The sequence below is a fragment of the Micropterus dolomieu genome, linkage group LG13 (assembly GCF_021292245.1).
Source record: "Micropterus dolomieu isolate WLL.071019.BEF.003 ecotype Adirondacks linkage group LG13, ASM2129224v1, whole genome shotgun sequence".
NCBI classification, from domain to species: domain Eukaryota; kingdom Metazoa; phylum Chordata; class Actinopteri; order Centrarchiformes; family Centrarchidae; genus Micropterus; species Micropterus dolomieu.
The window spans coordinates 17,620,765-17,637,105 of NC_060162.1; the positions used below are offsets into that span (position 1 = coordinate 17,620,765).

The window sequence follows — 16,341 nt, forward strand, 5'->3', positions numbered from 1 at the left end:
CATACATCTTACATTGTAACACAAACAATCACAATATCAACCTAGCAAAGTGAGCTAAGGTAAAGACACTGAATAGATCATTAAATGAGCCTGGGATAACATCACCTTCACCAGTATTTGCCTGGCTATTTCTGTCAATAGGTTAATTGAGCAGCACGTGGTTAAACTTCCATTATCGTTGTATGCCCAAATCGCTAAGTAGGACAGCTTGAGCATATGCTGTTGTGTGGAAGTTCCGTCAAACATTTTTCGTATGGCTTAATTTGCAAACACTAGTAGGATATGGAAGTCAGTTTCTATAAGAGCCTGGTTGATACCTCCTAAATGTTGTCCCAGACAATAAAATAAAAATAAATAAAGAGGAAACAAGCAATTTTTAATAAAGTGCACAGTAAAGAGCAACTTAAAAAGATATTTTAACAGATGTATACGGGCACTTGGAAATAATTTTTTGTTTATGTGTGCTAGTCCGACTGTGATCAATACCAAAAGGGAGAGAAAAACCTAATGTTAAAAGCATACACAGGGGAAAAAATTGTGTGTTTGATGATAAGAGTCTCAAGGTGACTGCTGCGCGGTCTTCTCTCTCTCATTCTTTCTGAGACTGCCTAGTGTGCATATTTTTTTTATCAACTAATGAATACTTGGTTCCACTCTCAACCTACCACCCTACCACACATTCGCTATCTACTTATTCATACAGTATCCTCCACAGTGGTGTGATGATGCGGACCTTCTGACCAAAGCTGATGGAAAACAAACTGTTTTACATCCCACAATGACTGAATGCAAACTGACAACCCAATACTTGTGATGTGATGCACTGGACCATTTGCTAATCCACACTGAATTAAAAGGCTGATATTCCTAATGTGTGTGAGACTACACGCCTTTGGGAGTAGATGCATGGCCCAGAATGCCTCCCTGCACCTTTCACTGTGTCCCTTTTTAATTCCTCCCCTCCTGGCTCACATTTAGGGTGAGATGTTGTCAGTATTTCTTCTGGCACCACAGTGAATAAGTGCATCATGATTACCAACTCTGACGCAGCTCCTGTCAGAGCAACTTTGGCAGCTCCCTCAGCACAACGATGGACGGCGCAATTGGGCCCTGCAGTCACAGCCTCTGTTGTCAGCATGGCTGACTGATTCGGGGACTGAACTTATCATGTCTCAATTAGATGTCTCAACCTGGCATTGATAACCGTTGTCCAACCAGCTGCACAAATTTAGTTTTTTATTTTTATCATTTTCTTATTTTGTATGGAATTAAAAGTGTCTGAAAGATTTGAAAAATGTGAAATGTTCAGAAGTTGTCATCTGATATTTTACCTTCTCTGTTCTAACCACAGGTTAATTGCCTGTTATTGATGTTTTGAGTGCACATTAAAACTGTGCACCAGTGGGTTTCTAGTCTAAATGACTCATAAATCAGTTCTCACACGGCTGTCCATATTTTCTAACATCTCACTCTCAAAAGGCTGACTGAATGTGTGTTAGTCTGTCTGTCTGTTTCGAAAACCCACAGTACTGGTTGGCAGGTCTATCTATCTCTCTGTCTGTTCTTGGAAAGTCCACCATATTACACTGGTGGGTCTATCTGTAGGCTTGTCTGCTTGGCAGGTCTGCTGTAGTAGCAGGTGGATCTGGCTGTCATTCTGTCTGCTTGGCAGGTCCATCATACTGGCTTTGGTGTCTTTGGCTGTCGGTGTAAACGGACATATTGCCTGCAACTTTGTTTTAGTATTTGTTTTGTGGAGGATGATAATCTGGCTTGCAGTCAGGGGATCTGGTTGTTGTGTAAGTGTGTGTGTGTTCTTTTGTGTGCCTGACAAGAAAACAAATGCTCTAGTAACATGCTAATTGATATATTAGAATAATATAAACTGATATTAGAACCATCTGTTGGTTGGGTTACTTCAAGGGAAAAGTACTAGAAGAAAACAATGGGCTGACAGTTTCACCTCTTCCTTAATTTTCCTCTACATGGAAAAAGGTAATTTTGATTTTGGAGAAAGAGCAGAGATAGAAGGGGCGAAAAGAGACAGGTGAACAGGCTTCAGATTAATGCAGCACAGGTTTCTTTTGAATAGGGTGGTAATGTTTTCCTTTTATAGCTGAAGTAATATTGGAGTTGCTGGGCTGGCTAAGTGTGCTTTTTCAGGACGCAAATGGGAAGACTACACCCCATTTGGGATTTCAGATTGTTGCTCTACAAAATGTTCCCATTTCATACATTTGTATTACTCAAAATGGATAGACTGAAGGAGAGCACAAAATCCATTTTCTGATTAACTTATAGGGAAGAGTTATTTCCTCTGCCACAAAACAGAACAAAGGGCATCCTCACATCCTTGGAGGGTGTTTAAGTTCAGGAGTCACAGGCAGAGTTTATATCCACGTCTGCTTACCTCAGCCAAACAGCTGCTCAATTTCTCTATCATCTACAACCACCCTGGTGGACCACAAGTGATTGGAAATTTTGAAAAGTGCAAGATTGACAGCAGAGCAGTTCTATTCCAAAACAAGAAAACTGTGAACTCAAAAAAGTGCCATCAAATCGATGTCTGGCATGAAGGAAAACTAACTGAGCAATACAAGAAACTATTCACAGACCTCATGAGGAGCTTCCAGCCTGGCTATTACAGATATGCAGTGTATTTCCATGGAGAGTTCAATCCCATCAAGAACATTTCTAAGGAGAAAAACATTGACTGGCAAATCCTGCTGAAGCTCAAAACCTGTTGCAGTAGCAGCTTCATTTTCAGGCTTGGTAATCCTTTTTCTCTGACTGACCCCATGGGATGAAACTAAAGCCTGAGTACGTCACTGTAAGCAAGATTGACAGTAGCTCTATGTCCTTTTTTTCACAAGTTATATTAATCGGTTTCCTCCATACGTATTTACTTCATACCACCTAATCGGTCTGTCTGTTGGTCATTCGGTCATAACTACATCTATTGGTAATTCATTTGGTACCATTAACCATGGTGCCCAGATGATGAATCCTAATTTTGGTGATCCTCTGACTTTTTCTGTAGTGCCACCAATGGGTCAAATGTTTCATTTTTCCAGTGAAATATCACTACATCCACTTGACAGATTGCCCAGACATTCATGGTTCCCACATATTGTATCCTAATGACTTCAGTGATCCTATAATTTATTCCATGAGGGTCACAATTGCCATGAAATTTGGTACACACATTTATGTCCCCTTGGGTGAATTGTAACAGTGGTAAGCCCAAGACTTTTTCATTAGCGCCAATGTCAGGTCAAAATTTAAATATATCCAGTACTTTGGTTTATGACCAAATACTTACACAACTAATAACATTTAGCTGTACTTTGTACACTGTACTAATGCTAATTGGCAAATGTTAGCATGCTAACAAGCTCCACTGTGCCAAGTACAGCCTCACATTGCTGTTAGCATGGCGGTAGATTCTTTGCCTTGTTACTGTATATTTAATTTTGTTAGTCTTGTTAGATTTTACATGTAGTATGACAACTACTACCACTAATAATGATTGTAAAAATAACAGAAATGTCTAATATTGTTTATTTTTCTTTCTTTATTCTTTGCAGTCAAGATATGAAGTTTCATCCCAGCAAGGTACTGGACTCTCAGTCTGCAATGTAAGCCGCTTACTTCGATTGCTGGAGGAAAGAAACCGAGCTCTGAAGCTTGAAGTAGCTACACTACGCCAAGAGAAACAGCACTACAGAAAACTGGTAAACTTTCAACTCCTTCTTTTTTTTTCACACAGACACGCACATAATCTTTGTCTTTCTCAACCACTTTGCACTGTTCACACACTTATTATTTGAGATAACAGCTTTTCTTTTGCCTGCAAATGAGCAAAATATACATATTTACTGAAACTTTTAAGATGTTATTATTGTGTTTCTTTGTGTATGTATGAAGAGAGTGTCAGTGAGTGTAGTATACTCTAGTCCCCGTTGCAGCCTTTATTCAGGACACAGCTGTGCATAGTGGGGTGTCACGCATGTGCACATATACTCCCTGTGTTTGGTCTTGGTTATGCAGACATGAGCGCATGTGTAATGTGGTGTAAAACAGATAAGGAGGTGGTTTTGAGTGTATTGCGCATGGGAGTGTGTGTCTGTGTGCATTGCCATGTATATTTCTGTTTACACTGTACGTTCATGCATGCATTTGTGTATTTAGTGAATTTGTCTTTTGGAGGTCTCCCCCAGGTGGTCTCGGATGGCAAGGTGTGTGAGCTGTTGTCTTGGCAACACGCCCATTTGCAGGAGTGTGGACAGACTGTCAGAGGGGAACTGACAGAGCATAATGGCTGCTTGTGTTACGAGCCTCAATGGCTTGAATTTAGTGTAGCATAATCCACATGCTACAGTCTGCATTGACAAATATTTTTTTATTGACAATGTTTCAGGTCAGTGTAGATTGTTTGTCACTCATTTGGTGATTGAGATCATTGTCACCTTCTCCTCATTGGTGTGGTATTGAAACATACATTAGTTCATATTTGATTTGTACCGATACCAAAATTATTTGCTGCAGTCTCCCATTTGTTGCCTCCACATTTGAAAACCAGATGTAAATGAAGAATTAACCATACTCTCTGCCATCACTCCTTCTCCCACTGACAAGAACCATAATTTTTTTAAGTTTCCCAGGAACCACTGGGCTCTCTCATTTTACTATATGAACTGAGGAATCACTTTTAACACAATGTTAACTTTGTACCATTCACCCCTCTTTTATCTGGACATCATAACACCGTTTTTTATTTTTGTATAGTAGAATTTATGGCATCCTGCCCGGTGGGAGATTTTTTGTCTGTCTTCACAGCCAAAACCTTGGCACAAACCCTGCCCTGTTATCTGTCATCATTGCTAACATGCAGTAGTCAGCAACTTAACTCAGTAATGTTATGTAATTATGTGCGTGTGTTAATGTGTGTTTTTTAAATGTACGGGTAGATACTGTTGGAGGTAGTCCAGCTGCGTGCCTGGCAGTCTTTTTCTCACTGCTGACAGCTACATGGCCACAGACTGCATCATGGTCATTCATGCAAAAACAGACTCAGCTATGGATCAGTTAGACTAAAAGAAGCTCAGTCATGAGAGCAGGTTCACTCTTGCATATTTGCTCATGCAGACATACTATGGGCTTACACTTGCTGAGGATATTGAAAGAATAGAAAAGATGGCAGAGTATCACTTTTGACTTTAATGCTAAATTAATTTTCTTTCTATTTATTTTTTTATGAGACTGATGGTCAAATGATTCCTTGTAGTAGACAACACTCATTAGATTGAAGATATAAGATTAAGAGATATGCTGGTACAAAACACACACGCATACACACCAGATGGCTGATTAGCCAGTAAGTTAGTTATCGTTTAAATGGATGGCTTCACCAACAAAACCCCTTTCATGGCTTTCAAGGCTCTTGAATGTTAACTCTGTTCTGTGCTATTACTGCATAATGAATCAGTTGTCATTGTAAAACAAATCACATATTTATATATTAAAATAAACAAGAAAAGAAAGAGCTTTACAAAATCACACAGTATTTTGAGAGCGACTATAATTAATATTTTTGTATTAACCATTGATCACATATCACACACAAATATCACTTTGCTGCTCCCCTTAACTCGATGTGCTACGAAACTGGATCAATTTGACACCAAATGAATGCTGTTGTGCCGCATCTGCTGGATATGCTCATCCTAAAACAGACGGTACAGTTGAGTTTTTCATTCAAATCCAATGTGGATTTTTAGATGCTGACTCTCCCTTGAATTGCCACCTTATTTTGGTGAAACAGTTTGTGTTCCCATTTTGTTACAGAGCAATAGTGTTGAATTGAGAGGCAAGTTAAAGGGCTAGACTAAGGGCAGCTCTATGGATCGGCATCTTTGGGGAAAGAGTGACCACACCCAGATAATGGGAGCTGTGGCCTGCTTTTTCACTTTATTCCCTGTTGTTTGGTTAGATAAGGGTGTAGCTAAATGCCCCAAATCCACCACTTAGCGCTGTTGCATTTAATCCTTGTTGTATTGTTGAGAATTAATTTCATGGGGCACTTCAGCTAGATTCTTGTAGCTCCATCTGTTCTTTAAATACATTTGTTATTTTACTACCTAAATGGCAAGAAAAATACTGAGAAGGTGGACTGCTTCCTAGGAAAAACAAAACAAAAAGCTTTATCCTGGTTGCCTGGAAACAATCTGTGATGGGCAGTCGGAGAAAGGTACCTTAGGTGAGGAATGACCTTCTGTATGCTGTGTGGGTGCTGCTAAAAGGCCACAGCTGTCTCCCTGGACACCAACACTATGGCAACGATCGTGTACCGCTAGCAGCAGGCCCACTCAGATGATAGTCCTTGTGATGATATGGGCTTTCCCAGTGAGAAGAGGAACAATGTCTGATCAATAATCCCTAATAACCGTGTTGTCTCAGCTGACCCAGTAATTTCGATTTTAACGTCTAATCAAAGATGCACAGACAAGCCAGAGTTAAAAGTAGTCCTGTGTAATGTAACACAAATCAGCTGGAATAATACTAACAACACTCACAGGATATTCAGAAAATGTACATTGTTTAGACTCACAAAGATGTTTGAATAGCTGATATTAGACTGGCTGTGTTTAGGCTGAAGTTTCTATTCTTTTCCTAATTGAGTTCATCTCAGATAGTGTTCTTTCCAATGGCTCAAGTTGTCTCTATATAACTACATTATCCTCTTTCCCCCAGTCCATTTCCCATTCAGTTGCTTGGCTTGTTACTTAAGTAAACCTACTGAGAGCTAAAACAAAGCATAGTAAGCATTACCCTAAGAAATGGTCAGAAAAGAGGAAAACATATTAATTTTTTTCTTGCTGCATCACTTCACTGTGTATAACAAAGCTGTGAAACAAATAGGTCATGCTTTGTAGATTTCTTATCCAACCTGTATGTATCTCTATTCCCATGAGGGAAGACTCGACAGGCTGCTATGACCTGCAGGGTGAGGGTTACGTGATCAAGAGAGAGACAGAGCCAAAGATGTCAGTAGGCTAATTTTTGGTAGCCTAGGTAGCTTGTCTGCTTGTAATTTAGAAGAAAGTACAGTACTCTCTGATTTGAACAATGAAAACATTTTAAAATGTACAAATTATGATCTTGAGGGAAACAAGCTAATCTTCCTCCAAAATATTTGGACATTTTATCCATTATAGATATTCATGAGAACATTCTAGTGAATCAGATTGTGAAAACCACATAGGATCTTCTCAAAATAAGTTACTTTAACATTTCTGTGTAACAGTTCTATCAACACAGCCAACCCAGACCCTTTGCTACATATCATCCCTGCTCTCTCCTGCGCCTTTCCTGTCTCTGTTCAGCTGTCACTGTCAAATAAAGGCATAATGCACCAAATCATTATCTTTAATGTGCTGGTCTGTTGCCCAGCTAAAGATTTTCACCTGCTTTGTTCACAGTGTCTAGAGAAATATAACATAATGAAGAAGGCACAACTCAATGTCCTTGCAATTATTAGACCACAAATTCTCCACTCGGCCTATACATATGTCCTCTCTTGTCCTCCTCCATCATGCTTTTCTCCCCCTTCTGACTTCCTGTCCTAACCTCCTTAGTGCCCACACCCAGGCAGGTTGCCTGAGGCCACTGGTCTGGACTGTGCAGCTTCATGCCTGCAGTAATTTAAGCAGATTTGATGGATAGCAGGGACGGCCATGGCAGCCTGTAATCAAATTTTTTGAGAGTTCATTTCAGACACAAATTTTGAAATGAGTTATACTTTCTTCCTGGTAGTGGGTGGAACATATGTGATCACACCAGTGTCATTTAAGTTTTCCTTGTGATCTGATTGATTTATTTAGGAAACATTCAAACATGCAATCACAATCAGAAGCTGCTACAGTCTGATCTAGTGCTACGTCATTTATCCTGAAAGCCCTGTTTTCCCAATACAAATTGTGTTTCATGGAGAGTATTCTCACATCTACCACTATACACTTAAGTTTCAGTTCTAAACAAAGAACTACTCATCATAACCTTATTAAGTAAATTACAGTGTATATCTTCGTAGGTTAATCATTGCTTGTAATCAGCATCACCACTATTAATGATGTAGCTCACAGGGCTGCTTCCTAGGCAACGGCTGCTTCATTGGAGCCGGCTATAGAAATAGCATTAAAAAAATATGAATAATGGCAGAATTGTGCTCATATGAGAGATACAGAGACAGATAGTTACATAAAAGTCCAGCATTGTCTTAATTTCAGAGCATACACCGACCATAGTGTCCTAAAAAAATTTGCAGTCTATTTGGAGGGAGCACTGAATCGTATTAGCCTTAAAAGTGGAGGGGGAAATAAATTCTGTTGCATCAGAAGGGAATTGTGCTAAAAATATAGCACTGTCAAAATGTAGGGCCCTCCTGGATTAATTGAAAATCCCTTTAACTGGATTAAATCGTTTTAGGGGCTAACTGTGTTATACCCACACTCACACATGGAAACGCATGAGCCCCCACATAAACTGATATCAATATGATATAATTACTCATTGTGACAAAGCAGTGTAGGCAGTGTGATAGCAAGTGTGTTCTGTGTTGTAGTTGAAGGATAAAAGCTGTGAAACTGTGAGGATTAGAGTTGGAACAGACAGAAAATGGAATTGTTGGTCACATGGGGATTCACATTTCATGCATAGAGAATTCAGAAGAATAAACAGAATAAACAAGTTTACATATAAGCTCTTTAATAAAAGCATGGGTTCTATAATAATAAATTACAGAAATGATGCTATAAAACCCCATATTCTCTTGATAGGTGGTTGTAAAATGTTTGTAATGTTGAAGAAGACTGCGTCCACTTTGGATCTGGTTACAATAGATTTGTATTAATTATTTCATGGCTTTACAGATGGCAATGTCGATCTGTTGGTCTGTCGCTCGGTTAGTTGGCCGACCAGTTTGTTCCAGACTGAAATAACTCCCAACAATCAGATGGATTACCATTCAATTTTGTACAGCCATTCATGGTCCCCAGAAGATGAATCCTACTGACTTTTCATCCAGTGCCACCATGAGGTTCACATTTCTAGCTTTGAATGAAATATCTCAGTTTACCATGAAATTGGGTACAGACATTCATGATTCCCTTGGGGCAAAATTTCAATGTATCCAATACTACTTATACTCATATGACCAAATACCTGATAAACTAATGCCGTTCCCATCAGCCGCAGCTGTACTTTGTATTTAGTGCTAATTAGCAAATGAAGCATGCTATAATGCTAGACTAAAATGGTGAAGATGGTAAACATTTACTGCTAAATATCAGCATATTAGTATTGTCATTGTTAGCATGTTGGTGTTAGCATTTAGCTCAAAGCAACGTTGTGCCTAAGTATTGTCTCACAGAGCTGCTAGCATGGCTACAGTCTTGTTGTGTTTTTACATGGCACACAAACATATGGGTAAACTGCTGCTGCTTTCGCTGTACCCCTAACCCAACCTTTACTGTTCTGCTATCAAACTGTATGTTTGTAATCTATTGTCAGAGCAAAATTGGAATTGTACATTTTCTGCATCCTACAATTAATTACAACGTGTTCTGAACAACACCAACCATTTCCTCTTCTTTGTTCTATGCTGAAATCACTTGTTTACAGAGCACTTTAATTATATTCAGCTGGAGTAAAATAGAAGTATCTTAATTTGTCACCTCTGCTGCAAAAGTTTTCCATAATAGAACAAAATTGTTTACTCATCACATTTGATATTGACTACTGCAATGCTAAAAAGTTTATATGTGCCAACATGGAATAGAATAGACTTAATTTACATGTCACTCCACAGCTCACCATCCATAAATTATAAAGTGTATTAAATTTGCAAGCAAACAACATCATACTCCAACTGCAGACATATAGCTTATTTCATCATTTTAAAGTAAATGAAAGGGCCACTTCAAAGGAGTTGTGAGAACCCAAATACACTGTAAAAGTAAACAGCAACACACAAACATGATATACAATATACAAATTTGGCTTTGGCAGGCCTTTTCACAGTGATTAATACAACATTTACCAGCTAAAACTACTACTTATTAATACCATCAACATCATTGGATGTGTGTATATTAGTAAAAAAAGGGAAAGTGGCATCAATCAAGACCCTGTTCAATTAGTGTCATAGCTTAAGACATGAATTGCAGAGCAGAGGAGAGGAGAGGAAGGAGGGTCTATCAGGCAGCACCCTGGATCGTGCATGCTGCTGTCATTTCAGTCAATTTGGCAGACAGGCAGGAAGGTCCAGACAGTGGTTGTACAGGGCAGCTTTCCAATAAACCATCCTTATTCGTATCCCAGACTCCAATATGTCTGCTTCCTATTGCCAATGATACCTCTTCTCCTAACAGGAGCTTCTGATGTAGCTGATGGTTGTAGCAGTGGAGCTGGCTGATTAATTCAACAGAGTGGATTTCCGCAGCTCGCTGCACACGCGTACGGTGCAAGAGAGAAAGGGGGAAATTGAGCAGAGGGAGAGCGCGGAAGAGAAAAGGAGAAAATGATGGAGGAAGGGTGTTAAGGAGGAGGGTCTTCGGGGGTGGGGAGAGAGTGAGAGGAGAGGGAGAATAGGATAGAGAGAGTGTGTGGAGAGGGGGCGGAGGAAAGACAGGAAGAGAGAGGGAGAGAGAGACACGCAGGCCCCGGAGCTGCTACTGATGCTGCTGCTGCTGCAGCCGTTTGACAATTCCCCACCCAGAGAGAGCAGGGAAGAAGGGAGGAGATCAGAGCAAGGAGGAAGGAGTAAGCGACACCTCAGTCAAGATGCTCTTGTGCTAAGCCAACACACACGGTAAATACTTATCCTTTATCACCACTCTGCTTCCTCTTTACTGCTGCTGTATATCTCTGTCTCTGCATCATTGGCCCGAGTGTGTTTGGGTTTGATTTAGCTCTGTTCAGTCCTATATATAGTGCACAGGGTTAGCATAGCCAAGCAGCTGGGGAAAACCTGTCTATGCATATGCTGCAGGAGGAGACAGACGTCTACAGAGAGGTGGAAAGAAGCGGAGGATTTGTATTTAGTCTCTTCTGGGACTCTTAATGAGGAAAAAGCAACATCCACCTTCTCTGTTTCTTGACTGTAGCAGAGCCACCTGTTTGGAGATGTGTGGGTGTGAGCGGTGTGGGGTGGTGGGTGGGGTTACGGTGTATGGGTCGAATGGTGTGTTTGTGACTTAGAAAGGTTATGTGCATGGAAGTGTGTATGTGTGTGTGTGCATGGATTTAGAATGGCACAGTCTTCTGACTGCTGTCAAATCATGAATATAATCTTTCCATAGTACATATGCACATGCAAGCATTATGATATGTAGACACACGATCACTTAAACACACTGGGAGAGAGAAAGATGTGTGGTGCTTTGTCAAACAAATTGATTGTTTGTGTGTGTGTTATCGGCTTCGGTAACCTGAGCCTTTCCTGGTTCCTGCCTGCTGAGGGGTTGCCAGGTGTTGGTGATGAATATTAACCCACTCATGGCTGATGACGCTTGCTCTCCACCAGTTATTTATCCCCACGAGGTGAAGTCTCTTGCTATATGTGTTTGTGTGTGTAATTGACAAGGTGTATACACTATACACTCACACTTTATTAGGCACAGCTACAGTAGCTCAAACTAATACAACCGACCTTCCTTCCTACCTTCACGTTCAGTTTTTGATGAAATTGTGTTAAAACATGGAAGTTTTTTAAAAAAATTTTTTATTTGACAGGGACACTGCACTTTAATGAACATTTCAGCGCGGCATCAATGTAAATATGCCAGATTTAGCCATAAGGCTAATTTTCATCTGGAGTGCCCAAGGTGCTGAATTGTATTGCGATACGCTAAGAGCTGTTTCTAATATTTTGTCATACCCAATTTATATCAGTGAGGGACTTTAGGAATTATTCAAATCTAATTTGATTCTGTTCATAATAATTGCCGTGTCTTTATATTTGTTCCAAAAACATACTGTTGCTGCTTCTGTAAATGTGAAACATACCACTTCCTATGTGTACAGGTCTTTTCATGGGAGGCAACACTTGTGTGTTAGCAAGGTGTTTCGAGCTGCAAAGCTTTAAACACTTGAGTTGAATACTGGTATCAGTGAACATTAATTTTGGTGACAAAGATTTGGATAAGGTATTAGCAAGTAAAACGTTTGCCTACGGTTAAACAACTTAAACAACTGGGCAAGGTTATTCTGAAGTTTTGGTCACAAATAAGTTGAAATACTTGCAACAAAAGAAAACTTCAGAAGAACTTTCTTGTGATGTCTCACTGTAATCCTTTCATGGTAAGAAAACTTACGTTTTGTGCACAGAGCATGTGTGAAATTCAGAGTCCTCTTAATGACTCACCTTGATGAGTAGAAGGGAAGTTGGTTTTATCAACTTTATTTATAGGTCAGTTGTTGAAACAAGAGAGAAATCAAAGCTATCCCCACACTGCCAGCCACTCAGCAATTGCTGTCATTTCTCTGATGGATGGGGGTGTGTTACTATCACTCTATGGTTACTATACATGCTACTATTCAAGTGTGTGTGTGTGGGTTAGAATATACATGGTTCATATGCCTACACCACTGGATATATGGCGGTGTGTGTGTGGGTGACAGACTAACGAAAAAATAGAGAGAACAGAAACAGAGAAGAAACCAACTGCTTAAGTCTCATTTTGCTTTGTATGAACGGTGGAATTTTCTTAGTCTCTCTCTGTCTACCCTCTTTTGTCTCTCTCTTTACTTTGTACCACATGAAGAAATAAAAATCAGGTAGTAGAATTGATGGGGAAAATGTGATATATGCCCTTAATGGCGCTCCTCTTGCACCATTCTCCCATTTCTTCTTCCACTTCTTCATCTCCATGCGGCAGACTGGAGGGCTGTGCCAGCTGACGTTCAGTTGGATGCCAGAGGGTGAGAAAGAGAGAGGGAGGAAAAAAGATAGGGGGAATGAAACTTGTGTTTTCAGTCTCATGGCTGATTTCCTTGCTCCTCTCCCGAGATTATCAGTGACTGTGGTAGCCAAAAAGACAGCCTTCTTGACTAATCAAAATGTTCCTCAGGACATACAGGCACTGCAATAATCCCTGAACAGTAACAGCCTCGTAGGGGTGTGGCAGCTCATATCAGTAGACACATAGAGTATGTACACATGTACTAACATGTGTAGACTGAGTTGTACATTGGCATCAGTTTGTGTACATTACATGCACACAGACATCAGTCATTTACACATTTACTCTGGATTACATGCTTTTATACACACTCCCCCACATTTCCACTGTATTATTAACAGAGCTTCCCATGCGTGCTTACTATACTCTTAAGCTCTATTACTCATTCACATCACATAGAGCCAATTCTATGCTGTGTATTGTATATGGGGGTATTATGTTTTTGGGATTTGTACACTATTTTGTTGCCTAATGTGCTTGTTTCATATACTAAATGTTCATTCATCCTGCAGGTAGTAAATAGTAAATAAATTAAACAGCTTTTGTTTGCAGTATTTGTACGCAGGCTTACATTCAGACAATTCAAAGGGCATCAGATATGTTGGGTGTGATACTTCATCGTTACTTTTTTATCATCCTGACACTCCATACCTGAAAGAACAGTTTCTATAGCAACCCCATCGTCCCCTCCCCTCACCCCCACCTCTGTTGCGTTGCGCCTGTGTGTGTGTGTGTGTGTGTGTGTGTGTGTGTGTGTGTGTGTGTGTGTGTGTGTGTGTGTTTGTGAACAAGCAACCTGGGTAGCTCTGAATGCGAACACATGCCTGACTATGAGTGAGTGCCGTATTGATTGCTAGCATACACGCCATAAGTGTTGATGCCATTTAGCCAGCGGGGGAAGCAAAGAGGGAAACAATGAAGGAACATTTCCTCCGCACATTTCCTGGCAGCTTTTCAAGATACACAGAAGTTATATTAAAGAAAACACACAGAGCACTGCAGAGGGAAAAAGCAAAAAGAGGAGGGTGGGGCAAAGAAGCAAAGTAAGAGGAGGAAGAGAGGCAATTTTAGCAGTAAATGGATGTCTGATGAAATCTAAATCTAAATACAGTTCAATAAAAAAGAATATGAGTTACACTTAATTTCTCTTGTCATGCAGATGATGTACTTGTTCCTTTCCAAATTATTCTCATTATCTCATGAATTAATGGGCGCAGAAGGGTATTTAAGTACCGATTCACCTCTTATGTGATTTTTTTATTTAATGTATTTAAAACAAATGTAGTTTTAGATATCTTTCCGGACTGTCCTGCTTCACTGCATGTATTTCTTCTTCAGTTGCCATCCACACTTACAACTTTAATAAGTATCAGCTGAGGACAAGCACACAGAATCCTCTGGATGACATTCCCAAAATCCTCTTTGACCCTCAACCAAGTAATACGATGTTTATAGTTTTGGCATACATGCAGGATAGTGTAGCAGAACATAATTCCACCATGACACTGCCAGGCTAGGTGAGCCCTTTAGCGAAGGATCATGCTGATAAAAGGCCTGTTAATTCCACAGCACTAATTGTCTCCCACTGTTGCCTGTAATTTTTTTTAGGTTGCATTTTCCCTCTGTTTCCCCTTTCTCTCCTTTCCTTCTGATCACATTTTCTCTCAGTTTCTGTTCCTCTAAATAACTTCTTAATCACCTTCTCTTACCTAAATTGCACCTGTCTTGTGCCTCTGTCTTTCTCTGCATTTTCCTTCACTCAGCCCCGTCCATTCTTCTCTCTTATCTTTCTTTCGTGCCCCAATGGTTTGTGTCTGGAAGGGGTTGAATGATTAAACATACGAGAAAAGTGTTTGGTGGACCGAATGCCAAGGGCAACTAGATGGGGGGGACGGAGGGAGAGAGGATGGAGGGAGAGATGCGTATACAGTGTCAGACAGAACAGCCTGTTTGGATACAGATGACATGACATGACACCTGTGCTCTTGTAACTGTCACCTATTGCTCTGTGCCACTGAATCCTGCTCACTTGAGACCTAAAACTCAGTCACATGCATCATCTGTGTAGTGTTACAAAAGCCATTATAGATTTCTCCATATGAATATAATTGAATCCTGAACAGAAATGCAAGCACACAAACAGGTTACCGAATAGTAGATACAAATTGATCTTGACCTTTTTTTGAACCCAGATGATGTGAACCAGATGGACTGTTTCTTCTGCGTACGTTAGTATTTTTAAATTCCAAGGTCTTATTATCCAAATTTTTTTGATAGGACATTCTCCAGACATCTGGGTGCTTGACAAGACAGACGTCTATGAGAGATTAAACTGGTGCTTAGCGTTTTTTGTTCAAAGGTTAGCGATGTACAGTGCCTTGCGAAAGTATTCGGCCCCCTTGAACTTTTCGACCTTTTGCCACATTTCAGGCTTCAAACATAAAGATATAAAACTGTAATTTTTTGTGAAGAACCAACAACAAGTGGGACACAATCATGAAGTGGAACGAAATTTATTGGATATTTCAAACTTTTTTAACTAATAAAAAAACTGAAAAATTGGGCGTGCAAAATTATTCAGCCCCCTTAAGTTAATACTTTGTAGCGCCACCTTTTGCTGCGATTACAGCTGTAAGTCGCTTGGGGTACGTCTCTATCAGTTTTGCACATCGAGAGACTGAAATTTTTGCCCATTCCTCCTTGCAAAACAGCTCGAGCTCATCGAGGTTGGATGGAGAGCATTTGTGAACAGCAGTTTTCAGTTCTTTCCACAGATTCTCGATTGGATTCAGGTCTGGACTTTGACTTGGCCATTCTAACACCTGGATATGTTTATTTGTGAACCATTCCAGTGTAGATTTTGCTTTATGTTTTGGATCATTGTCTTGTTGGAAGACAAATCTCCATCAAAGTCTCAGGTCTTATGCAGACTCCATCAGGTTTTCTTCCAGAATGGTCCTGTATTTGGCTCCATCCATCTTCCCATCAATTTTAACCATCTTCCCTGTCCCTGCTGAAGAAAAGCAGGCCCAAACCATGATGCTGCCACCACCATGTTTGACAGTGGGGATGGTGTGTTCAGGGTGATGAGCTGTGTTGCCTTTACGCCAAACATAACGTTTTGCATTGTTGCCAAAAAGTTTGATTTTGGTTTCATCTGACCAGAGCACCTTCTTCCACATGTTTGGTGTGTCTCCCAGGTGGCTTGTGGCAAACTTTAAACGAGACTTTTTATGGATATCTTTAAGAAATGGCTTTCTTCTTGCCACTCTTCCATAAAGGCCAGATTTGTGCAGTATACGACTGATTGTTGTCCTAT

The 16,341-nt window shown here is 40.1% G+C and overlaps 1 protein-coding gene across 1 annotated transcript in view; it reads left to right on the forward strand.

The window, feature by feature from the left end:
• The window catches only part of LOC123982233 (RIMS-binding protein 2-like), a 43,155-nt gene that overhangs the window by 6,557 nt on the left and 20,257 nt on the right, over positions 1-16,341 (forward strand). The window contains exons 5-6 of the mRNA XM_046067657.1: positions 3,588-3,734; positions 4,221-4,364. Of these exons, the coding sequence (XP_045923613.1) occupies positions 3,588-3,734; positions 4,221-4,364 (291 nt within the window). The remainder of the gene's footprint in view (positions 1-3,587; positions 3,735-4,220; positions 4,365-16,341) is intronic.